Raw genomic sequence first — 27,383 nt, 5'->3', positions numbered from 1 at the left:
TTTGTTTTTTTTAATGAATGTTTTCTATCTGTATTTTATTTCATTAAAATTTTAAATTATATTTATAAAAAATAACTATCAAAATATTTATGCAACGCTTCTGAAGCATTAGTTTGGTAGTCCACAGTGGAGCACCACGCTGGTTTCGTTTTTAGAATAGATCTATGATCCGTCAGTTTTACTACGCGCCGCAATCTTCTATTAAACACTACAAACGACGTTTTATAGAACAAGTTGTTTTAAAAGATATTGTATATAACTATCGCTAACCCTAACCCTAATATTAAACTAATTCTAACAAATATTTCTTTAAAATCGTTATGGGGAAAATAAGGAACGGTTTAAAATAGCAGACTTAAATTGTGGGATCTCCAAACAAAAACAAACAGTACAGAAGAAACAAGATGGCAGTCTCCAGTGGTATTACAAGTTTCCGAAAATCTCGTATGAAATCAAACGAAATTCCAGGAACTAAGCCATCACTGTACAATAACCAGTTGCTTATTTCTACAGGAATTCCTTCACTGGATCTTGTTATTGGTAAACTAACAAAAGCATGACCATTGCACAAGAACGTTTTAATTATTAGGAATATTATCGTTAACCTCCCTAATTTCGTTAGGCTCTAAATTCCGTTACGTTTGTTTTCACTCGCGCAGTGCACGCCACATTTTTTGTCATCTAGTGGTTGTTCATTTGTAAGGCTTTTCTTCACAATTCAGAATCATTTTCATCCACAATAAAGTTTTAGCAAGTAATAGAAAACTTTACGAAACTTAAAAATCATTTATTTTACTAAATCCTTTTCTTTTTTTTCATTTCTTATAATTGCTGTTTTGGTGTCCAGATAGACTTGTAGAATTTGTTACAATGGAGAATATTGAATTAACATTTCACTTTGCACATGCTAGATCTACCAGACCAAATCATTTAATTTGTATCATTTTTAGTCCCCATTAGAATTTTTTATTTTTTTTCAATTATCATATTTGATTTGCAAAAAAGTTGCAGCATTTTGGTGCTCCTCCTATAGTGAATAGTAGACATAATCCATTTATAACAATTGTAAATAATTTTGAGCATATAAATTATTTTAATTAAAAATCAGTTCATTGCAAAACTGTTGACATCAAGTGTTTGTGATCATGGGGAGGAAAAGATGAACAGATTGCTCTTGACAAACTGAAATGGAAATACTTGCATTCAAAATATTCTTAACATAGGGTATTAAAGTACAAAATATAATGTACAGGTTCAGTAAACCCATCTGCTCAGAAGGAATTTGACATTAGGGGAGGCAGAGAGTGTGGTTATGTGAGGTGGTGAGCACCCTCTTCTTGCCAAAACATTCTGGCATCAATTGTCATCACAGCTTTGATGTCCCTTGACACACTGTTATATTTTAAAAGATAAACTTTGTCTGTTTCAGGTGGGGGAATTGCTGTTGGAACAGTCATGTTGGTTGGTGAGAAACATTTTTGTATAGATGTGCTAGTATTTTCAGTTGAACAGTGCTGATTAATTTTGTTTTATCTTTATATATTTTTTCAGATGTCACTTCACAATTTCAAATTCTAGTTCTTCAATCAGAACTGTTTTCAATTCATTTTAATATGTTGTCAATGCTCTTGTTTATAAGTTTGGTAACACATATTATACAAAATTTAAATTACTCTTGTTATTTTTGTTAAGTATGAACAAAAGCAAATTTGACATAATTTGTTTGCATCAGTTTGGTTTAATGAGTTAGCCCCACTAGCCCTGGTTCCACTAGCCCCAGATTGTCAGTCATATTGGCTGTTACTGCCACCGGTTGTCATCCCCATTATAAACAAACTAAATCAAATAAGTCATTACAAAAATGAATATAGTTAAATAAATGTTTTATTCGATAGTGTTTATAGTAATAGCACTGTAATAGCTACATCTCCATTTCATGTCCGCCTTTACTTGTGCATTCTTATGGAAGACATAGTCATCCAAAATTGCTACTTTATTGCCTCTGGCACCCTCTACAAAGGTTACCTCCACCATAACGCACAGCGAGCATTTATCTGTATCACATTTGCAACATTCATATATATAGGTCCCTACTAATTATGTATTGACAGTAATAGTGATATTAAAACAACACATGTTTATAGATAAAGGAATTGTATGAAGAGGATTAAGTAAGTACTCCACGTTTTCAATTGAGGCATTATAAGGGTATCTCATCTATTGTGTCTACCTAATCAGTAAAACAAGACATGTTTATTTATTAATAGTTTATATGTACAGGGGAGTAGTCTAAATAAATGGAACATCCATGGCAGCCATTAATTGGTCATTTTTCAGGGCTAGTGGTACCAGGGATAGTGAAATCAGGGATAGTGGGATGATTCCGGTTTGACATATGTATTTATTTAAATTTGTTATAAATGAAAAATTTAAAATTATTTACAAAGAATGAAAGTTTTAGCTTTTGGCTAAATTTTAATGTCAGTTACCAAGTTATTACTGGTTATGAAAAGACACTTACCATGTTATGCAAGTTTTCATTCTTCTCTGACGTATTATGATTGAAATTTGACACATTCAAGCTCAGTTTTTAGAATAAAATTAGTTAGACATATGTGAAATTTTGTCTTGTCCTTCTTATGTACATGCATGTAATGTCAGTTAATAAAGAAGATTGGATAGTTCTGAACATGCTGGATAACATTTATAAGTACTACATGTAGGCTTGCATATCGTCCAATGGTGGCATTTTCAAGAAGTTGAAATCTCGTGAACTATTTCATAATGTTAGGCACAAAGACCTTGTATCTAGTGAGCAAACATGTCTCAGGCCTAAATCCAAGTACATCTACATTGAGGGCTTCTAAAAAATTTTTTTTAATCCACTAGCCATGGGATCAGTGATTTAAAAAATTTACTAGCCACGATTAAAAATTCACTAGCCCTACTTTACTTTTTACTAAATAATAGTAAAAATTGGATATATTATTGGCTATTGGAGAGATATAGCATAAAAACACTAACATTGGGTGGGGGGGTGGGGGGGGGGGGGCAGGATATTTACAAAATATTTAACTGCAACATTTGACGACAAAAAAATCACTAGCCATTGGTCATGGCAATAGTAGTTATATACTAGCCCAACATTGAATATCACTAGCCATGGTTGTGAGGCTACCATAATCTAGAAGCCCTGTTTAGATGTACATGTATATAATTTCTAAATTACTACTTTTGAGTTAAATGAGTATTTAACAGCTCTGGGTCGGATTTAGATTTAATTTGATGGTCATAATATGCAATGTCAGTTAAACAGGTATTTGTAAATATACACACATGTAGTACACATGTAATACAGTTAAAACCTATAACATTTAGACTGAAACGTTTTTCATTGAAATTTTTTGTTTGGTTTTCAGAGGAGGATTTGTTTGCAACATATGCTAATCTGGTGGTGAACTACTTTGTGTCAGAAGGAATAGTGTGTGAACAGTCTGTGCTAGCTGCAAGTTTAGATTTGGATATGAAACAGTTAACACAGGTACTTGTAGCAAACCTCTGTCTTGGACACTACAACTGGGGGATATCAGAGGATGTGCCCAAGACAGACGTGCTTGAACCTTCAGTGGATGTAAGCATGAGTCAAATGGTTGATTGCTTATATCCAATTGAGGTTCAAGCACGCTGTCCTGGGCATACACCTCAGCTATCTGGTCTGTCTGTCCAGGACAGTGGTTTAGTTGTTAATTGGTTAGTGAGAGAGAAGAGCGTGTAGTGGCCTTAAGAACTCGCTCTGGGTTGTAGCCGGTACAGGGCTGCGAACCCTGTACTTACCGATGACTTAGCCGCTGCGCCACCAAGGCCAGTGTTTGATTGATTGGACAAACCAGGGCACAATATTTCATGCGAACCGCTGTTCTGTTCGCGTGTTGGTTACGTAAAATTAAATTTACGCGAACCGCAAATCGGTTACGTCATGACCTGTAAACATTCAGAAATTAAAACTTGCAAACTTCACGATTACAGGAATTTTATTCATGCAGACATACTACTGGTATTCCGACAAATGTTTTAGACTGATTTTTAGATACTTGATGCGCAGCAAACTAGTAAACAACGTTATATTGCAACAGTTGTAACTTGCGACCAATCTACAGTTTTAAAAAAGTTTTAAAGAAATGTGCTCGGACCGCTTGGGATAGCTAAATTATCTGCTGCTATTTTATGTCTAAAGGAATATATGTAGACATACTATTGGATTGGCTATAATTTTACATATGTTAAAAACACTTTTAACGTAAACAGAAATCCAAAAGTGTCACAAAAATTGAAAAATACTAACATCGCATAATGAGCTTTGAAAAAACAAATATTTGGAACATCACTGTAGTATATAAGTACCATCAATAATCCCTCCAAATGATTATGTATCTATTTCAAAGGCGTAGTGCCCATTACACACAGTATGCGCCCATTACACACAGTACGCATGTGCGTAATGCAAAAACAAAATCTGTGAATAGGTCGATGCCGTCTGTAATTGTTCTATAAAATATCCTCTTAAAATTGACTTGAATTTTTTAAATTAAAAAAATGCTTCCGAAAAGGCTTAGAATGCATCTACAGACGTCCAGAGTTTCGAAATTTTCACAGGGGGAGGTCCCCCGAATCCCCCAACTCGGGCATGCCTTTGGCGTGCGTAATTCTAAAAACATTTCTGGCTACGCCCCTGTATTTTGTTTCAGTACTGGGGCTAATATTCAGTTCTTTTATAATAGTTTTAACTTTAGCAAGCACTGGCCTCGGTGGCGTCGTGGCAGGCCATCGGTCTACAGGCTGGTAGGTACTGGGTTCGGATCCCAGTCGAGGCATGGGATTTTTAATCCAGATACCGACTCCAAACCCTGAGTGAGTGCTCCGCAAGGCTCAATGGGTAGGTGTAAACCACTTGCACCGACCAGTGATCCATAACTGGTTCAACAAAGGCCATGGTTTATGCTATCCTGCCTGTGGGAAGCGCAAATAAAAGATCCCTTGCTGCTAATCGGAAGAGTAGCCTATGCAGTGGCGACAGCGGGTTTCCTCTTAGAATCTATGTGGTCCTTAACCATATGTCTGACGCCATATAACCGTAAATAAAATGTGTTGAGTACGTCGTTAAATGAAACATTTCTTTCTTTCTTTAGCAAGAATTAAACACATTTTTTTTTTGTAAAATGTTTTCTTTTGTGTTTGTTTTATCTTTATATTTGAGCTAAAAACTATGTATTTAAAATATAATTTCAACGTAATTTTGAGGTAACCGATCAGATTACCCAGAGGTTACACAAATATACTTCACGTAACCGAACAATTGGTTACCTAGGTAAAAACCACGTGAACCGAATTCCGGTTACCTCAGATTTCGAAATATTGTCCCCTGCACTCTGGTTGGGAGCCTGTACTAGCATCTACCTGTGCATGTAGCTATCTTGCCATCGACTGTTAAGAGTAAAACTCCTATATGATTAAGCAAACAAAGTTTTTTATTTTATGACAGGTTATCATACTATTTAAATGTAATCAGTGACTATTGCATGTCAGTGTCACTGAGATCACAGAAACACAGGTTGATCAAATGCTCAATTCAAACATGATTGAAAACATACATTACTTATTTCAATGTATAAAAGAAAAAACTATAATTTTTTTGTTTCTTTCTGTGTGCACAAATTTCTTTTGTGGTTTGTGCTTATATTTCTCTAGTCAAACATATAAGTTACAGAATTTATTATTTCTTATTAATCATCATTTGTCAAATTGAAAAAGCTCATATTAAGACAATTCACGTTGCTAAATAATATTTTGCAGGAGTTACCTGCCCCTATATCTGATGAGCCTCAGCTAACAACCAGCCAACCAGACTCTGACAGCATGAAGATAGCATGGCGTTATGAAGCACAGCCCAAAGTCCAGGTATTCACAATCTTCATTTGTAATGTTTTCTGCTGTAAGTTTTCTCTGTTTATTCTTTATAACTTGCATTTAAATTTCATTTAAAAACAAGGCGTTTTCATTTTGAATGGTTTATGAAGTTACATGGAAAAACAACAACACAAATAAATGTGATATTAGACTTTAAAGATTATCCTCAGTCGTTTCTGTTAGTGTTATCATCATCGTCATACCTAGTCATTACCATTAATATTTTGTTATTTCAGTAGCATTAAACATTTTCATCCCATTCAATATTTCCATTTGCTGATTTTTAATGATATTATATAATTTTCATCTGAGGTAAATATATTCAGTGGTCATCTAGCATGGACAGAACTAACCTAAACCATTGATGACTAAACAATGTAAGAGTCTTTGCTAAACAAATAGATTACTTATAAATTAAATGGGTACTTTTTGGTATTAGGCAATTAGGCAAATTGTCGTATAAATTATTCATTTGAGATTTACATGTTGTTGTATTATTCTTATTGTTAAACTAATGTCAATTTTACAAACTTTGCTTTATAAAATGTTATTTTCAGTCCTCTGCTGCGAATACAAGATTTGGTCACTATTATGACCTGACGAAAACCATGGATGGAAGCCAAGTTGAATCGGCAGACATTACTACAATTGGTGAAGAAGAACTTGATACACAAGCACCAAGGCAGGTTGTTGTTAAATCATTTTGCTACCATTCTTTCAGTGTTTGAGAACTAGCCCCACAGAAGCTTTGGCTAGTGCCCTATGTATTATAGTAATAGAAGCTGATAATTTCTCTTAGCCTAGGTAAAACACTTACTAGTCGGGACCAAGGACTAGTGGATTTGTCGAACCCTGTAGTTGAAACTATTGGGAAATACAGGGATGTGATAGCTACGCGGAAACTCGTAGATGCGCTTTTCCATTTTGCCTAAAAAAAACCCCAAAACATGATGTTCAGTACTGTTGACCACACAAGGTTCATTTGCATGTTTTCATGATTTCAAGTTTATGATATGTGCCTTATATAATAAGTTATAACCAGTTTAGATTTGTTAGCATTGAATGCAATTTTTGGCAGTTCCAAGGGTTACAAACAGTTTTTCTTTAGGGGCCCTTGAGTGGCTCCTGGACCCTGGCTGCATTAAGCTTTTTTGTTCCAGTCCCTCTCACATCCTTGGAAATAAACCAATATTAGGAAAAATGTATTGTTAGTTTTTGTGATTGAAAATTTGATCTGTCGGCAAAATTGTTTTTTAAAAATTTCATTCCAACATTAAGGAGGTTCACACTGCACTCTGTATGTGACCACAATAGCTCATTTAAATTTGCATAAATTAATTAAACATCTCGACTGGTATATTAAAGGCTATGGTATGTGCTATCCAGTCTGTGAGGAAGTGAATATAAAGTTGTTAATGGGAAAATGTAGCAGGTTTCCTCTGATGACTATGTTACAATTACCATATTTTTTACATCCAATGGTCAATGGTTATTTAATCAATTGCCAATGGTTATTTAATCAATGTGCTCTAGTGGTGGTGTTTAATAAAACAAACTTTTGAACTATGTTTCCTGGAGCATGCATAATGGTCACTATACGTGTTCAATGTTTTGTTTATGTTCATTTTGCAGTACGGACTTCTGAAAATTGGTTATGGTTCATTTACATACACATATGCAATTTTTCTTATTAGGTTAAACATTTAGTTTTTAATTTATCATATTCCAAGATTAGTTTGTTGGGGTGTTTTTTTAATGTGTGCTTTGTGCTACATCTTCACCATCATAACCCATAAGAATCACATTCAGTAATTTGTTAAATATAATTTATAGGTATAGGACATGTAAACTGAGTATAATTGTTTTTCTGTGCACAGGCAAAACCAATTGATGAAAAGCAAGTACTGTGAATTGCTGCGTCACATCAAATTAAAACTTGACACTGGCCAGTTTTCAACAGCTTGTAAATCTGACAAGAGAAATATTCTCAGAATAGGTTAGTTTAGATTCTACTATTTTCTCCTTAATGAAATACTTTATTCATGTCTAATGTACATACATCATGATCTGGTGTGTTGAAATATTTAATATTGAAGTAATCCAATAATTTTCATTTATTATACCTATTGTATTCATCTTAAACTTCTAGGATTAATATGTAACTTTAAAAAGGAATCAAGTCGGAGCTAGTATTTTCCTTAAAGCTGCAGTCCATGGAATATTTTTATTATTTAAGCATATAGAATACAGGGTTCTCGCTGCTCCATTTAAGTGGGGCGTGCCGCCCCGCTTTCGAGTTTGCCGCCCCGCTTTCGTGTTTTGCTTTCGCGTTTTCCCACCCCGCTTTTGAATTTTGCCAAATCTTGCTAAACCCCCTATTTTTCCTAGGTAAACTCAGTGCAATTTCATAAGTTATTGTGTTTTATCAAATGAAAGCAGCCAGCAAATACTTTACTAACGTTGGTTGAACGCAGCACAGTTCTCGGAAAATAACGTCAGGTCGTTAATATTAATGAATCGCTACAGTGCCCCTGATTGGTTGGGGTCCTGTATGAAGAGAGTGTCTCATAGGTCAGTTTTCACTGAAACAATGCTGTTTAATCCTACATGTGAATGACTGAATGAAAGAATGTTTATTGACACCCTGCTTGTGAATGAAATTCGATCGTAAACAGTCTCCCACACACAGCTTAAAATCAACCCCAATTACCAGTGAGTTCGATGCCAATTTCTTTGTTTCTGATCGGCTAGGAACCGTCAACGGTTGTCAGTACCCAAGCTTGTTAATCCCTATTGTACTGTAATTAAAAATAGACCCATATACCATGACGAATAATTTTGAAGTTGTCCGACTCCAGGCTAATCTTTATTTTCTGTTATTGAAATAAAAGGGTAGACGTGAAATCCCGATGTGGTAATTGTTTTTATCTATCAATATCCAATTTCACTGAGAAGGAAGAAGTTAGTAGAGAAGGAAGAAGTTAGTACTTGTTCTACATTGTGAGACATGTAGAGTAATTAATTGTCTATCGTCTTGGCAGAAATCAGATTAAAATCAAAGAGACATAAGTATGAAAATTGCCTACTAGTATATTCAGTAATTATGAGAGTTGGAAGCCCAATGTTCAGTATAGTAAAATGTATGCGTACAACATTCATTCGTGAACTTGCCATGGCAAAACAGACTACTTTATTTGGTCTTGGATATTAAAAAAACAAACGCGCGGACACGATTTTAGATATTAATTCCGAAGGGTTGGGTCAGATTTAAAAAAAAAAAAATTGGGGGGGGGGGTGGGGGGGGGCGCCCTCCTTTAATTTTCGGCCAGCGAGAACACTGAGAATAGATGATTCAGTTCTGTTTGGTACATAAATGGTCCACCACATCGCTATAGTTTCACAATGCTCGCTTATCTACATTATTTAGGTCAACTATAAAGTCAATGGCCAGCTTTGTTTTTTTTCATTTAGTGGGATGCCAGTAGAACTGGGACTTTACGTAAATTTGCGCAGGTGCTGAACTTCTCACGTGATTTTGAACAAATTTAACTGTCTTGATCGAGGGGTCGTCTCATATCTCCAAAACATTTATATCCATAGAGGCATGGTACAACACCTTTCCAGAGGTCAGTGGTGGATTTGCCTTGACATTTTCACAGTGGCCAGTGATTGGCATACGCGTTACATTTAAGGGGGTGTTAATAATTACGTAACGCTCTAGGGGTAGAGGAAGAAGGTGTTTTGTTCGATTTACGTAACATTTTTTAACATCATATGTTATTTTTATTCATTACTTAGACGTAAAAAGGTGTTTTTTGGAAATGTGCGGTCAGTCTAGGATCGATCTCCATCAGTGGGTATATAAAAGGTCATGGTATGTGATATCCTGTCTGTGGGATGGTACATATAAATGATCCTTTGCTAAAAAAAAAATAAAAAAATAAAACATCTTTAATTTTTTTTTAGCGGGTTTCCAAAGCGCTTGTGCAGGGATTTCAGCGGGGTTGGGGTTATATACATTGTTGAGCGAAGTTTATATGGGGTCATGCTCCCCTAAAAAATATTTTAAATTTTTTTAAAGCTTGGGCAGGTAAGGGTTTTGACCTCCAATACCATCCCCCTGCACATGCACCCAATTCCTCTCTAAGATTATGTCAAAATTACCAGATGTTTGACATCCATTTGATGTCGTTAAAAAAACAACAAAAAAAACTAACTAACTTTTACCCTTTCCAAATGAAAGAATATTTATTTGAATTTGTCGATTTTAACACAGGTAAAATTAGGAAGTGAAAACGTTCATTGTCTACTTTAGTATATTTTATTTAAAAACATATATACATGATCAATGTGCTACTAGTATACAAACTAAACTTTAAACATTCTACTAACACTTTCTAAAATATTAATTCTGAAATAGGAAGGTACGATTGTCGATAATATATCAAACTGGTTTTGACCATATCCTCAACTGAACGTTCCATGATGTTATAATATAGTAACCTGAGTCTGTAACTAATCAAATATTTTATTCATATTTAATGTAATAATACATCGGTTTTCCTCTCAAGTAAGATGTTTGCTCATGGGTAATAAACTGGGTTGCTTGCTTTATTCCCGGCATAAAAGCCCATTGCATTATACTGCCCATCAAAAAGATGCCGTAGGAATCTAAGCTCCCATCTATCTACTACATGTATATCTATATTCCTAAGACTAATCTTTACTAAAAAATTTTTTTCATAACATACATAATTAAACATAGAGAAGTACAAATATATATATATATATATATACTAATAATAATAATATGGTGTGGGTGGGTGGGAGATTAAATATTCTTCATTCTATGCTAGCGCTAAATACCACAAGACTAAGCGCGGCAGTCGTGCTATCTTACATGTAGTTACCACGCCGTATACCAGGCCTCCGATTGGCTGCGTCTACAGTGTCCAAGATGTTACCAATGCCAGGACATCGCAGCTTCCCGCCATGCACCCGGCATCTGATTGGCTGGTTCTCATCTGACCCTGATTACCCTCGTGCCAGATGGTCGGTGACCGCACGCCGTTTAAACCGTAATTAGTGTTTAATTACTTACTTAAACTATGTTTGTCTAATGCAGTAATAACAACAACAAGATGTTCATGGGTAAACTGGTTGCTTTATTCCCGGCATAAAAGCCCATTGCATTATACTGCCCATCAAAAAGATGCCGTAGGAATCTAAGCTCCCAATCTACCCACAAACAAGTAGCCAGTAGGGGTACTTTAGAATAATTATTACGTTGTAGGCCATAGTTTTTTGTGTATATCTAAACTGTTATTCTATGGCATTAAAGGTAGAGATTTAACTAAAACAGTCATAGCGGCGAGTCGGGACTGGAACGGCACCTCCACGTAGGCCAGATAGGCATCGCTTTCCAATCACCTAACATTTTTATCCATTCAGTAGGCAGTCCAGCTTGAAGGGCCCAAGTTGCCCCACCCCTGCGAAATGAATGCCCGGTGTACTGATCCCCTGGATATCCAATATCCGTTAATACCTTCCTAAGTTTGCCCAAGAAGGAACTATATAGTAACGGGCTAATTCTAGTGGACGTGTGGCTTAAGAAAGCTGGAGCATGACTGTTTGGTACGTTGGCCAAAGAGAAGGCTCGCATCAGGGCAGATACCGCACACAGGGGGTGACTCGGCAAATAGGGGAGGGGTATAGAGAGGACCCGCTCCTTAAACTGTATAGTCTTTGTTAAGCGCACTGACATAACAGCTCCCCAGTGATAAAAGGTAAAGTCCGCCCTGGTTGGGTGGCGTAATTGATTAAAATCTTCGGACTTTTCCGGTAGTAAGTTAGATTTCCGTAGCAGTGCATAAAACGCCGTGAGACACACTGCCCTGAACATAGCATCATCCAAACATTGCATATCAAGCCTTTCATAAATTTGGCACAAAATAGCTGGGGTAATAGGTAGTTTTCTAGACAACGCATCACCCTTTTGTCGTTTGATGCCCGATAAGGTCGTTTTCAAAATATAGTTATCTTGCAGTGGGCTAGGAAACCCGCATTCCTTATGAATGTGTTGAATAATATTAAGATATTGTTTGATAGACGAAAACTTCAGTGTTCGAGCTAGAAAGGTGGCATATCTAGCCACGAGTACCGGTGACGCTGGCACTGGTTCATTATCTAATAGACAGCAAAACTTATAGTACACCCATCGATGGGTGCCGTATGTCTTTTTTGTATTATCCGAGAAGGCAGAAGCTCTGAAGTTTGCGAGTTCGCTATCCAATGCTTCCTCCAAAACCACTTGATCACCTGTGAAAGGAGAAAACTCAGAGTAGAAGAGGACATGTGATTGTATAATAAATGCACTGGTGTTATTGGCTGAACATGCGACAGCCCTACCAACTGGCTACACCAACTGAACACGTTTGTTGGGCTATGTATTCTAGATATTAAGTCCGCTACAATATTCAGTTTTCCCTGTATATGTATAGCTTTTAGATAAAAGTTGTTTAACGATGACAACCAAAATAACTCCCTTAGAGCATGCATGGTATTAGGGTTCTTTGAAGTTCCTTTATTTATTGCCGCTCTTGCAGTAACACTGTCTGTGTATATTATCACCCGCTTATTGCGCCACAGGTGGCCCCACCGTCGGGCCAAGAACAGTACTGCTAGGATTTCCTTATTGTTTATATGGAGTGTGGAAACTACTGGGAAATCTTTGTGAAAGTTTACGTAAAACCAGTCGTTATTATATGTTCCACCACATCCCTCCAAACAAGAATCCGTGTGCACTGTTATTACCGCTTTATTGTCCAGGAAAAAACTCTAACCATTAAAACGTTTTAAAAACTTTTCCCACCAAGTAATATCGCGCCGAAATTCATCACTTAAAATTGCCTTGTAATGAGGTTGCTGCATATTTGAGATAGCGTCGAGAATGCGCCGAAGGAATGTTCTCCCCCCGCGGACCACGTTGCCTGCAAAGTTGAGTTTTCCTGCCAAACTCTGTAGTTGCCTTTTTGTTGCTCTTTTCTTGTTAAAGAAGTCACTGAGCAACTGCTGAAGTTCCTCAATTTTTGCGCCAGGTAACTCCATAGTGAGGGTTTTAGAGTCGAGAACAATGCCAAGGAAAGTTATACATTGGGTGGGACCAACAACTTTTCTCCAATTTATCAGAAATCCCAGTTTGCGAAGGAGGGCTAGGAGGATGTTTAAGGCTTCTTGACATTCGTTGTACGTTTCGCAAATTAAAAGAAAATCGTCCAGATAGCATACAGATCCTGTATATCCTTTTTTGATCATCATGCATCGTACGGACTGGGTGATATTATGGAATATTCCAGGTGACGCACTGCTGCCAAAGGGTAGACGAGTGTCATACATATAGGTGGTATGACAGTCGCCTGAAAACTTCCATTTTAAACCTGTTGCAGAATAACATTCTCGGTGTATCGGAACTGAACGGTATGCTGCTTTTAAATCGACTTTTGCCATAAAAGAGTTTTGTTTTATTTCTTTAGTAGCTTGTTCAACTGTTTGGAAAGTTTGTTTTTCTATTGTGACATAATCATTGACAGCATTTCCTAGAGGTCTTGAACAGTCATGAATAATGCGTATTTCTGTTGTGCCAGGTTTTGGTATGGCTCCCAGGGCACTCACTATAATAGGTTTCACGGAGGTTATGACATAATTCCCCTCTGCCAGTTCAGTGTTTATTTGTGCTTCAACTGCCAGTCTGTTGCTAGTCGCTGATTCGTAGTTTTCACAGTTGACATTTTTATGTGTTGACCCCACGTCTGTAATCCTGAAGCCATTGCGAATACCCTCAATAATAAAATCCTTATCTGCATCGTTCTCGAGTTCTGTTTCCCACACATCTAAACAATTACGTAATTGACAGACATTTAATGCTGGATCCGCGGGGTTAATGCGTTTTTTGGCTCGGCATTTCCAGTGTTGTGCTGATGTTGAGGGTGTCCTGCCACCTTGCAAATTAAACACACGTGTCTAAATTTACACCGTCCACCAAACGTACAGCCGGTACCCATATTGTACTGCAGGCACGGCTCATCAGTCTGTTGGAACCGCCTGTTGTGCTGATTACCGATCGCGTACTGTTGTCGTAAAGAATCTCTCACACGTGCATGCGTCGACATCTTGTTCCGCAATATTATTGTAGACAGATGTTGGGAATCTGCACCCCAGGGAAATTTATAATTCACCTGCAGATATCTGTATTCTCTGTCATACAGTAACACAGAGGGCCATTCAAAGCGTTCCGCGAACTCAAATATTTTTACTGTATATGCCATGTAATTGTCCATCTCAAGACCAGATAATTTCCCCTCGTTTTTCAAGGCATACATAATTCTTGTGTTGGCGGCCCCCCATTGTTCTAGCGTCACCGATTCTAAGCGGGGTCGTTTGGGTCCTGCCTCAAGAACAATTCTAGAGCCGTTTTGGGTTGAAAGAATTTGTTCATTTTTTATGGTGATTGATGGCTTGATGAAGTCTATAATTTCTAAAGGTTTCTCACCTTTATCCATTCGAAGGAACACGGTGGGATCTTGATCCATTCTGCCAACTGCTGATGTGTTCATTACTGGTGTCTGTCCGGTTTGAGAAGGTTGTTGCTGTTGTTGGACTTGGTCGAACGTCAACCCCGTTGCCATTCGAGACATAGCTTCCATGTTGTCCAGAGCCGATCTTAGTAAATCTTGCTGGGGATCTCCACTTGAAGGTGGTGTCTTCTTGCAAAATGCCTTAACGCCCACCTTTAGTAAAATGGCTTGTCCCATGGTCAAACCGACACTGTCTATCATCGTATCCGTCATGTACTGTATTACGCGAAATTCAGCGCAACCAATCTGCTCAAGCTTATCAAGGCTTTCTGCCTTAAGCCCCAATGAATGTGCCCATTCACTAAATTCTAAATCATCCACCATGTTGATTAAAATTAAACATAAAGTAAACTGAGATTAAATATTCTTCATTCTATGCTAGCGCTAAATACCACAAGACTAAGCGCGGCAGTCGTGCTGTCTTACATGTAGTTACCACGCCGTATACCAGGCCTCCGATTGGCTGCGTCTACAGTGTCCAAGATGTTACCAATGCCAGGACATCGCAGCTTCCCGCCATGCACCCGGCATCTGATTGGCTGGTTCTCATCTGACCCTGATTACCCTCGTGCCAGATGGTCGGTGACCGCACGCCGTTTAAACCGTAATTAGTGTTTAATTACTTACTTTAAATGTCCTTTCCTCCAAAATGTGTCAGATGGCACAGATTTTTAACCTAGGATTTCAAGAATTTCCGAGACCTCTAGATTTCCTAGAGTTCACCAATTCCCACCCCTGATTATACCTATTGCATTCAATATTTAACTGTTACAAAAAGAAGCAAGTCAGAGCTAGTATTGTGTACCAAACATTGTTTGAACTTGCATAATTTTAGCAAATGTTATTTTACCTAGTATGTAAGCATAAAAAAAAAAAGTTTTTATTTGAGGTAGAATTGTTCATAGTGGAATGCTTTTGTTTCCAGTTCTAAGATCTCTGGGTTCTCCTCTGTGGGGAGAATGTGGTGTGGCCTCTCCACAAGACCAGTACGACCCATCACTGCTCAAATTCCTGCTAGTGTTACGGTCACTGCTGCGGAGTGCGTACGCCACCTGTCTCATCACGATGCCGTCACACCTGTTTCAGGTATGTGGAGTAATGTGTATTAATCTACTTACAGGTAAATACTGGAAGACCTTAAAGTTTAGATTCCGGGAATTTTTAAAGTCTAGGATATAGGGACCATATTTTCAAAGTTATCTCAGCACTACAATATTGTAAAACCATTGTGGGCAATGATGTCACAAAACATGCCACTGTGACGTCATAGCCTGCAATGGTTTTACAATATCACCCACCCCACTGATCCAAGCAAATTTTCTTCTTTTTTCTCCACAGTTTAGATCCCCATCACAATATTTTGCACACTTGGCTTGTCTAGACTATACCGTGTCCAGTTTTGAGTGGTTGCACTGTATCTTGTAATATCTAGAATCTAATACATGCATGTTCCATATCTAATGGTTTAGTTTTTGCATATTCAATGTACTAAATCTGAACTTTAATGCAGGTGTTCAATATTAGACTGATTTGTGTCTGTTTTCAGGATCCTGCGTTTATAGAGCGTGTGGAGAAGATGTGTGATACAGTGATACAGCTGGAGAGTTTTGCAGGCTCAGATAGAGAGAAGAACCCAGCATTTAAAGAATATAGTGGTAAGATTTAGTGAATAGACATTGATGTGTAACAAGATAGGATAGAGAGAAGAACCCAGCATTTAAAGAATATAGCGGTAAGATTTAGTGAATAGACATTGATGTGTAACAAGATAGGATAGAGAGAAGAACCCAGCATTTAAAGAATATAGCGGTAAGATTTAGTGAATAGACATTGATGTGTAACAAGCTAGAATAGAGAGAAGAACCCAGCATTTAAAGAATATAGCGGTAAGATTTAGTGAATAGACATTGATGTGTAACAAGCTAGGATAGAGAGAAGAACCCAGCATTTAAAGAATATAGCGGTAAGATTTAGTGAATAGACATTGATGTGTAACAAGCTAGGATAGAGAGAAGAACCCAGCATTTAAAGAATACAGCGGTAAGATTTAGTGAATAGACATTGATCTGTAACAAGATAGGATAGAGAGAAGAACCCAGCATTTAAAGAATACAGTGGTAAGATTTAGTGAATAGACATTGATCTGTAACAAGATAGGATAGAGAGAAGAACCCAGCATTTAAAGAATATAGCGGTAAGATTTTGTGAATAGACATTGATGTATAACAAGATAGGATAGAGAGAAGAACCCAGCATTTAAAGAATATAGTGGTAAGATTTAGTGAATAAACATTGATGTGTAATACTAATAAGCTAGGATAGAGAGACGAACCCAACATTTAAAGAATACAGTGATAAGATTTAGTAAATGAACTTTGATGTGTAACAATCTCAGATAGAGAGAACACAGCATTTTAAAGGATACACTGTAAGATTTAGTGAATAAACATTGATGTATATACTACTCAAAAGAATTTAAGGGTCAAAAATGTATAACCAAATAAGTTTCAGAGTGTATTAGATTGATGATGTAAACTACACCAAATTTTTTATTTATTGTTCCATATTTACAAAAAAACACAAATAAACGTCACTGTATACAAGAAAGTCACATGACATGCTGTCAAAGTTGAAGGTTGTCAAACATGGATTTTACACATTAGAACATTCGTTTAATAGTGTGTGAATCCACCCCTGGCGCGAATACACTCGACACATCGTTGCCTCATGCTGTTGATCAGACGTATGAAGAACTCTTGGGGAATGGCCTGCCACTCTGCCATAAGAAGTTGACCCAGATCATGAAGGTTGGCCGGAGGGGGGTTATCCCGAACTCTCCTGCCTAATTCGTCCCAGGCGTGCTCTATTGGGGCCAAGTCAGGCAAATATGCTGGCCAATCCATCCTGGCGATACCTTGTTGTCTGAGAAAGTCCGTTACCACCCTGGCGCGGTGGGGTCTGGCATTGTCATCCTGCAGAATTGCCCCGCCGCCAATCTGCTGAAGGCCTGGGAGAACCAATGGCCGGATAATCTCATTCAGATAGCGGATTCCATTCAGATTGCCATCCACCACATAGAGGGGGGTCCTGTGGTGGATAGAGATGCCGCCCCACACCATGACGCTGCCACCACCGAACCGGTGACGTTGTCTAACGTTAACTTCAGCGAAGCGCTCCCCAGAACGTCTGTAGACACGAACCCGACTGTCGTCGAACTGGAGACTAAACCTGGACTCATCAGTGAACATCACTCGACCCCACTGAACACGTTGCCACCGCAGATGAAGCGTGCACCAGTGACGTCTGGTCGTTCTGTGACGTGGTAGGAGTGGTGGTCAAACAGCCTGGCGACGGCAGCGTAGATTATTGGCTCTCAGACGATTGCGTATGGTTTGATCAGACACTCGAGTTCCAGTATCAGTCCGCAGATTGTCACGTAATCGGCGTGCAGTGGTTGTGCATTGGCGTAGAGCCATATTGGTGATGTAGCGGTCCTCTCTATTTGTAGTGCTTCGGGGTCTTCCCGAACGTGGACGATTTCGAACAGAATTCGTTGCTTGGTACCGTTGCCACAGTCGGCCAACGACACTCTGACTGACACCAAGTCTCAGAGCAACATTTCTTTGCGTATTGCCATCCTGAAGCCAAGTAATAGCCCTTCCTTGATCTTCGATAGTCAGTTGAAGTCGTACCATTGTCGAATTTGGAGTGTGTACCGTACACGAACGCAAGCTCCAATTATACGGAAATTCAGCATTGGGAACATGGAATACACATGCAAAGCGTGCAAATAAAGCGCTTTGTGAAAAAGCAAGTTATGGGCACTTAGCAGACCTTTCGCTTTCGCCCTAATTTACGTGCAAATGTAAGCATGTTTTCGCCATTAGAACTAGTCGACAGTGTCAATGACAGTGGATTTTAATTCATTTATGGGTTGCTTAGACCCACTTTCGTCAAAATGGAACAATACCATGTGTGACATTATGGTCTAGCTAATATAATTGACATTCAGAAAATAATGTTGAAAATATCGTCTGACCCTTAAATTCTTTTTAGTAGTATATATAACAAGGTAGGATAGAGAGAAGAACCCAGCATTTAAAGAATATAGTGGTAAGATTTAGTGAATAAACGTTGATATGTAACAAGATAGGATAGAGAGAAGAACCTAGCATTTAAAGAATATAACGGTAAGATTTAGTGAATAGACGTTGATGTGTAACAAGATAGGATAGAGAGAAGAACCCAGCATTTAAAGAATATAGCGGTAAGATTTAGTGAATAGACATTGATGTGTAACAAGATAGGATAGAGAGAAGAACCCAGCATTTAAAGAATATAGCGGTAAGATTTAGTGAATAGACATTGATGTGTAACAAGATAGGATAGAGAGAAGAACCCAGCATTTAAAGAATATAGCGGTAAGATTTAGTGAATAGACATTGATATGTAACAAGATAGGATAGAGAGAAGAACCCAGTATTTAAAGAATATAACGGTAAGATTTAGTGAATAAACATTGATATGTAACAAGATAGGATAGAGAGAAGAACCCACTATTGAAAGAATATAGTGGTAAGATTTAGTGAATAAACATTGATCTGTAACAAGATAGGATAGAGAGAAGAACCCAGTATTTAAAGAATATAGTGATCAGATTTAGTGAATAAACACTGATGTGTAACAATCTCGGATAGAGAGAAGAACCCAGCATTTTAAAGGATACACTGGTAAGATTTAGTGAATAGACATTGATGTATAACAAGGTAGGGTAGAGAGAAGATAAGATTTAGTGAATAGACATTGATGTATAACAAGGTAGGGTAGAGAGAAGATAAGATTTAGTGAATAGACATTGATGTATAACAAGGTAGGGTAGAGAGAAGATAAGATTTAGTGAATACAAAATGAACACCGACTTGTTACTGGCTTGGAAAGAATATAGTCTGATGATTTAGCGATTAAACACATTCTGATTAAACACATTCTGATTAAACACATTCTGTACACGTTAGGCTCAGTAATTAAAATGCACACATTAATGTTAAGTAAATTTGTCACAGTGTTTTGTACTTGAGGTCAGTTACAGATATTTACACTTCCTCGCTTGAAGTACATATTCATTCATCTTGTTTGTTTGCAAGTTTTACTTTTTTCTACCAAACATATTCAAAGATATATGTATCACTATACAGCTCTCAATCGGTGCTCGCTCCAGCCAGTGCACCACGACTGGTATATCAAAGGATGTGCTATCCTGTCTATGGGATAGTGCATATAAAAGATCCCTTGCTGCTAATTGAAAGAGTAGCCAATGAAGTGGTGACAGCGGGTTTCCTACCTCAATGTTTGTGTGGTCCTTAACCATATGTCGAACACCATATAACTGTAAATGAAATGTTTTGAGTGTATCATTAAATAAAACATTTCCTTCATTTCCTTCTGAATCCGTGCATTGTATTGTGGACCTCATATTAAAATACTGTATTGCCATATCATTACGTACGTTTACATGCAGGCAACTCATGAATATCGGGTAGGGTTCAATTTAAATATTTTTATACAGTTTTACCTCTTAGTCTTCTTCCTGTTAGCCTAAAACAGTTTGCACAAAATTCACTGGATTTGATCTAAATGAAATATGAAATAAAGATTTCATCCAGGGCTAGCTCTGGCAGTTGCCAAATTCGCCAACTGCGAATTTTGAAAACAACTGGCGAATTTTATTTTGAGTTGGCAAAATAATTTTACTACATTTTATTATAAAATAACTCTTTTTCTGCCATTTTTGAAGTTTAATAGATAATTTGGCAAAATGATGTGTTCACTCAGAGCTAGCCCTGTCATCACTTTAAAGATCAGTTCATTTTTTAATTTTTAAATGGACTTTACCTCCCAGTAGGGCCTATACTTTCTGAGAACAGGACACCACACATTGTGATATTTCAGTCACGGTACACTGGAAACATTTGATTATTATTTTTGGACTTGCTGATTAGTTGAATTCTCTTGAATGCTCTTCCTGCAGTTTTTCACCTATAGAGGATATTTCATGTTTTTTGTCAGATACGATTTATATCTCATCTCGTGAAGTTTGCAATCATATCTCACAAGTCGGGCTTGCGCGACAAGTGTGATATGATTGCAAACTTCACGAGATGAGATATAAATCATATTTGAGAAAAAAAATGAAATTTTCTATTTATTATATAACTTTTGGAAATTTACCTTTATTTTTAAAATGCCATTAACAAAATAGTTCTGGCTTTCTTACAGTAAAGATAACACTTTCTACAGTGATGATAACACAGTAAAATAGTGAAATTTTCACTCTAAAATGTGTTATCGTCACTGAGTGACTGATAACACTTTTATTTCACTGATATTTTAAGATATTTCACTAAATGTTACATAATAAAACATTTCCTTCCTTCTTCTATTTAAGGTCTACTTCACATTCGTCAACTACCTCGACTAAATTCTCTTGTTTCTCACATGCCCGACACACTGGATCTTGCATATAAACTGAGAAGGAAGAAATTCACAGTGGAGGCAAGTGTTTACATTTATTAATATAAATTATATAGTTTCCAGGGTTTTACCTTTGATATAAATAATAAGATTAATGTTTTACCACTCATATTAATAAATCATAATTTTCAGTCTTTAATAATTAATATAAGAATATAATTTATGTTTTACCATTGATATAAATAATATTACCAGTATATATTATGATTCTAAAGGTAATTAATACAAATTGCAATACTCTTGCTAATTTCTATGTTTCAAATCCATTGTCACTTGAAAAATCCAATCTCTTGACTTTCTTTTTCAGTGTACTCTTACCACAATACAGAATATTTCTAATTTAAAATGTCAGTATGTACATTTCTTTAGATATATGTCAGGCACAATATTTTCTGAATGTTTTGCAAGGGTGTAATAATGAGTTAATATAATATATCAAGTAATAATGAAATAATTTGTTCTATGTTGATGGGAAAAAAATAAGGTATCACACCAACACTAACAAGAAAGAGTGACTGCAATTGAAACCCTTCTCCATAGTGTCAGAAAGTTAGTCATTTTACAGACATTCAATTTCACAGACATTTTATTAGACAAAGTATGAAAATACAAATATGGACCAATATTCACGAAAAGGTGTAAAGTTACGCCTACGGCTAGCACTTACGTCTGCCATAGATTTAAGTTTACGTGCAAGAAGCACCTTATTCTCAAAGACAGTCGTAAATGTAAACATAACTTAGTTGGACGTAAATCTACGATTGTAACTCTCATTGGAAAAATAAAAACAAATTAGAAAAATGGCTACTGGGTAAATAACAAATTCACAAAACACAATTTCATTTGTCGTCTGCTAACAACAACATCGCGAAGGGCAAACCATAGCATTTTGGTATTGGTGATGATCTGAATTTTGGTACGAACTTTAGGACATTCTTAAAAAGGAAAAGATAATAATATGGCCGAGTCGAAAACATCCGTTCAGTCACCAAAAAAAATATGTTCAATCCGTGGGCGTTTGTCATCGCGAACTGCTTGAGTTATTAGAAATGCACCCATTTTCCGCAAATAATAGTAAATAACGGCGATCATACTTGATTTATTATATGTACATGACTTACGTGCAGCATTAGTTGTAACTGGAGACACTTTTTTGTTTATGTCCAACTTTACACATAACTTACGTTGACGTTGTTTCGTGAATAGCTCTTCAGTCGTAGATTTACGTTTACGTGTAAAACTAGACGTACGATGTTTGGTGAATATGAGTCATGGTCTCTTAAGACAGATAACTGCTAAATAGAGGTTTTCAAACTAGAATAGGTTTGACTGTTTGAATGTTTTAATATATTAATGTTTTCAATTTCAGAAGTTACACCTTCCTCCAGAACTGTCGGAAAGTGCAAGTCGATCGCAGGAAGACGTATTCATTCAGAACAAGTCTTCAAATAGATCTTCATGCAGTTCATCAGGAACATCAAAGTTTGATTTCTGAACGGTCACAGGAAAATGTGGTCTGGAAGTCATACATGGTCTTCAAATGGATCTTCCAGGGCAATACATGGCTTAAAGTAACAATGGAGCAGTAGAAAAAAACAGAATGACTTGAGGCATTGTAATAAAGCATGTTCTCTGGGAAAGTGGAGGGCCGGAAGTAGCCCAATGGTAAAGCATTCGCCTGATGCATGATCAGTCTAGGTTCAATCCATATCAGTGAGGCTATTGAGATATTTCTCATACAGTCAATGCTCCACAACTGTGGTATGTACTGTCCTGTCTGTGGCATGATGCATACAAAAGATCCCTTGCTGCTAATCAAAAAGAATAACTCATGGAGTGATGGCAGCATGTTTCTTGTTTTATTATCTGTATGGTCATCAACTATATTAAACAGCAAATAAATGTAAATAAAAATGAGTTTTTTATGTCAATTTCTTTCTTTCTCCAGGAAAGTAAGGTTTTTAAACACCTTAATTGGTGGGAATTGGTGAACTGTAAAAAAGAGGAAATCTAGAGGGGTCCTGGAAATTCTTGAAATCCTAGGTTAAAATCTGTGCCATCTGACACATTTTGAAGGAAAGGGTGATTAAAATGCGAGGAAACTCAATGTTCCATTAGAGGAAAACGGCTGATTTGAGGAGAACACATAAAAAGTGCAATTGCAGTGATCTGTAGAAATGTTCATTTATATTTGTTTCTGGAAGACATGGGGAAGTGGGAATCAGCAGTAAGTGTAAGTATTTTGGCCCCCATATATTTTGAGAATCCCAAAGTTAAAATCAATCTGCGAAGAAAAGGCGAGTAATCTCTCGAGCTCCCCTCCACACTTGCCTAAAATGTTTTAGGAGAGTGGCAAATTGGTAAAAAAAATTGATACATTTTATTCGACACTTTCATGTGATTGTTCACCTAGATGTAGCACTATTTCAGGTGAGTGATCGCAGTGGTGGTTGCAAAATTCTGGACTTTGTAACGAGTCACTGATGGTGACACACATCATCACGGCACTAGAGACTTCATTGATTTTCACGAAACTTCATATATAGGAATAGAATTACATTTTGAACTAGTTTGATTTCATCTCTGCATCAAAGGTCAAGGTAACAGTTACTAAAAATAAAAATATGAGGTAAAGTCTAGACTTAATTTATGCAACTTTACATACAGAATAGAATCCTGATATTTTGAACTATTCACGTTTTGTGTCACTGCATCAAAGGTCAAGGTCACTGTTAATAGTGTTTTAAAATAAAACAAAATTGAAATTGTGGCTATCGACTTCATTTGTCATCCAGAGGGCTTAGCAAGGATATTTATGATCCCAGTCCACGGTTCATGTACATCCCATTGCTGTTTAAAGATGTATACAAAAACACAAACCAAATTTAGATTTAAAAGACGATGTATTGCACAAACCTCTGTTTAACAAATGACATAAAAAAACAAAACAATATTTGTGTGAAATTGTCACAATATCACAGGCTGCCATCAATTGTGGGTTGGACACAACAAAAAAGCAACAAGTTGTCATCAAGAAAATCATACATGTACATCATTGAGATGGGGTTAAACATAACAATTAAACAATAAAAATAACAATAATGAGACAGAAATGTACATCACACATATCAATAAACTAATTTGACTACAATCTTATTTAAGTGAAATAAAATTGTATTTGATATACACAACAAGAAAAATTACTTCAAATCACTAGATGTAAGACATAAATTACATGACAGGGTTACAACAGAAATCAACAGGTAAAAATAGAACATCACAATAAATAAATTTTAAAAAAAGGTCAAATCCACTAAATATGACCAATTGTATACAGTACAATACAGAAAACAAAACCTGTCAAAAGACGAACAAGATTTTACAAAAATAACAGTCTTAGGTATACAGTTCAAAATATCTTGGTTGCTAGCAGTTATACCATCCACTATTCATATTGTCATTTTTCATTCTTTAAAATAGTTTCACTAGGCTACAGTGCTGGACTAGATTATTTGGGAATAAATAAGATATTACACTAAGGTTTTTTTCATTTCATATTATTGTTATGTTCCGTGTGGTATAATTTTTATTCATCATTTGATAAAGATTGTGCCAAATAAAAATTCTTTTATTTGGGACATACTCCAAAATAATTGCTACAAAAAACCTATTATATACTCTTTAAAATAAGTTAAGGACCACATCTTAAAACTGGCTTATTTGTTTACAGTCCCTTTAACGTTGCCCACAGATGCACAGTAAATACTAAAGTAACAGATTTAATTGGCTGAAATTCACAAGTACTACATTGAAAGCAGAAAACAAAATTTGCTGGTTTTGGGTTTTGTTTAAATGAAAGTATTTTCTACTGGACAGTCAGCAAGGCCAGAAAAATGCTAGAGCATCTTAATGAAATGCACATGCACAATTCAAATTCTGGTCATCAATACATGTCCAAAGGCAATAGTACCAGTGAATGCACCACTCCAACATGTTACCAAGACGAAAACTGGGCAACTGCAGAACAATGGTAATTTCTTGGTTACAAAATGGTGTACTTGTCCATCAAGAGTTCCCACTCCGTTATCTGTGAGCCATTTTGTAACCATGCAACGGCGTTCTGTTCTTGGTCAAAGGTTGCAGTGGTGCAGTATTTGGTGCTGCTGCTTATAAACAAGATGCGTAATGTGTCACAAATGTAACGAAAATATTGATACCAGGGAATATGTAAGATTTAAAGTTGGAGATGTTGTTTTCATCCCTGGTAAATAATGCTGCTTTCATTGAAAGTTTAACAAACTGTCTCATGTACAGTTCCCAGTATTTACAGAAAGACTTGAATATGGAAATATAACAAAAAAGCAAAGATAAAATTAAAATTAATGCTGAAAAGGATAATGTGAGACATTTAGAAATGTAAGTGTTTGAAAAAAGAAAAAAAATCCACTAAAATTGATAAGAAAATCTACCACAGCAATTGAAAAATACAATTTAACATTTGGCAATTTAAATGTTTTGTATTACAGTATTAAAAAAACAATCACCTGACATGATTATGAAGTAAAACTGAGGAAGGTAACTGTTTTTGCTTGGACATACACCACTTGAAGACACAAGTTAAATAACATAAAGCACCATTTGTTTCACTTAAAAGTTTTGATTTCACAACACAATTTAACAACAGAAATGCACAAATCCAAAACCTACTTGCACCAATTGTGAAAAACCCAAAACAATAATTATTTAGGAACAACATGTTAAGTACGTTAAAACAAAAGCAAACACCTATTTCCTTCATATCAAAGAACAACCTACATTGTAGGTCCTCCAATGGATGATGACCATTTTGCTTGGAAAATCAATGTTTAAATTAATTATGCACTCCATTAGAAACATACTATCAAGTCTGAAAATTATGCAAACAGGCTGTTTCTTTCTTTTCTTCTTTTTTCAAAATTACTAGTAGATCAAAAGAAAAATGGATTTATAAATGTTTATCCACATTGAAAAGTAGTTGATAATGCATGATACAGATTACGCAGGCAAGTGTATTTTGTTTTGGGTTTTTTTTAGGGGAGAGAATGTTGTTGTTATAAAATCTATTTCTAATCTAAAATTTTTTTAGCAATTCAGAGCAATTCTTCACTTTTCTGAATTTAACAAAAAGCCTGAACTGTGTAATTTCAAGTCTACACAAACACCAATATGATTTTGAAATGAAAGTAACAGTGGTAAAGGAAGGAAAGGAAAGCAAAATGACACCTCAGCTCAATAAATATTGTCAGAGGCCATGAAATATCAGATAAAGATAACCACAAGTGAATGAGCCACTAGTAACTTTATAAATAGAGGTGATACAATGTACGTAACATTAAAAAGACCCAACTAGCTGGATAATTTGTCAGTTTCGTTGTGTATTACTACAGTGTCAACAAGACTAACTGTGTGTCTTACTAAAATCAAACAGATAGTGTGTGTGTGTGTTACTACAGTCAGACAGATTGTGTATCTATATGTATTAGTGAGAAATATTTGAGGTGAAATAAATGCATGTGACGTTAATGATGCCAGGAATTCTGTAGAACTTTATGCTTATATCATCTGCGACTGTTCTAAGTTAAATGACGTTTTAAAATATACACTGATATCTTGGATCTACAAGGATGAAAACGACAATGGACAAGAAATCCCGAAAACTTTGAAAAGTACGATTGTTAATGTTATTGCGATCAAACAAGGACAGAAACAGTTTTAAAATCCAAAATTCTGGAACAACCGACAGCTGTTTCATCTCTAGATCAGCGGTTCCACTGTGATTAATTGACATAATACTGGACGAGAGAGGACACTGACACTTGTATTAATTATATCACTCATTTAACATTAAAAAAAAAAAATTACCATTTAAAAAGGGATGGAAAAAAGAATACGGCTAAAAAGATTGTAAGTCCAAGCAAGTATTACAAGTTGGTCTTGGAAACTCAATAGCCTAATGTGACTGAAAATATTACACATATTTGTTAATGACTAAAAATACTACATAGAATATTCAACAAGAACACAACAGAACACGAATACATGTAGAATATTGTAACAAAAACGTAAGTGAGAAACTCTACATAGCTGTATCTGGTAATCATTGTTTTCATACCTTGATAGAACACCTAAGTTGAATCTGATCATATCTTCCACACATTTTCTAGATATTCGAGCCAATTTTCACCAGTTATAAACAACAAAAAGCACAATAGTTAT

General features: G+C 36.2%; 1 protein-coding gene across 1 annotated transcript; it reads left to right on the top strand.

Moving 5' to 3' along the window:
• The first annotated feature begins 137 nt into the window (after positions 1–137).
• LOC121382152 (elongator complex protein 4-like) lies at positions 138–23,045 on the top strand. The gene is made up of 10 exons (XM_041511663.1): positions 138–540; positions 1,430–1,465; positions 3,420–3,541; positions 5,851–5,955; positions 6,522–6,646; positions 7,842–7,960; positions 15,523–15,683; positions 16,144–16,252; positions 21,043–21,149; positions 22,498–23,045. Exons 1-10 carry the CDS (start codon positions 405–407, stop codon positions 22,621–22,623), a joined length of 1,146 nt encoding a protein of 381 aa, XP_041367597.1. The 5' UTR covers positions 138–404; the 3' UTR covers positions 22,624–23,045.
• The last annotated feature ends 4,338 nt before the right edge of the window (positions 23,046–27,383 follow it).

The sequence above is a fragment of the Gigantopelta aegis genome, chromosome 9, assembly GCF_016097555.1.
Source record: "Gigantopelta aegis isolate Gae_Host chromosome 9, Gae_host_genome, whole genome shotgun sequence".
Taxonomy (NCBI): Eukaryota; Metazoa; Mollusca; class Gastropoda; order Neomphalida; family Peltospiridae; genus Gigantopelta; species Gigantopelta aegis.
The sequence above is the reverse complement of the archived record's forward strand: the minus strand, read 5'-3'. Positions and strand labels throughout refer to the sequence as shown.

Excerpts from the sequence above, each read along its gene's own strand:
- LOC121382152 (XM_041511663.1), top strand. The coding sequence starts at position 405 with ATGGCAGTCTCCAGTGGTATTACAAGTTTCCGAAAATCTCGTATGAAA. Across the intron at positions 541-1,429 it reads TTCACTGGATCTTGTTATTG|GTGGGGGAATTGCTGTTGGA; the intron begins GTAAACTAACAA and ends TGTCTGTTTCAG. Across the intron at positions 16,253-21,042 it reads AGCATTTAAAGAATATAGTG|GTCTACTTCACATTCGTCAA; the intron begins GTAAGATTTAGT and ends CTTCTATTTAAG.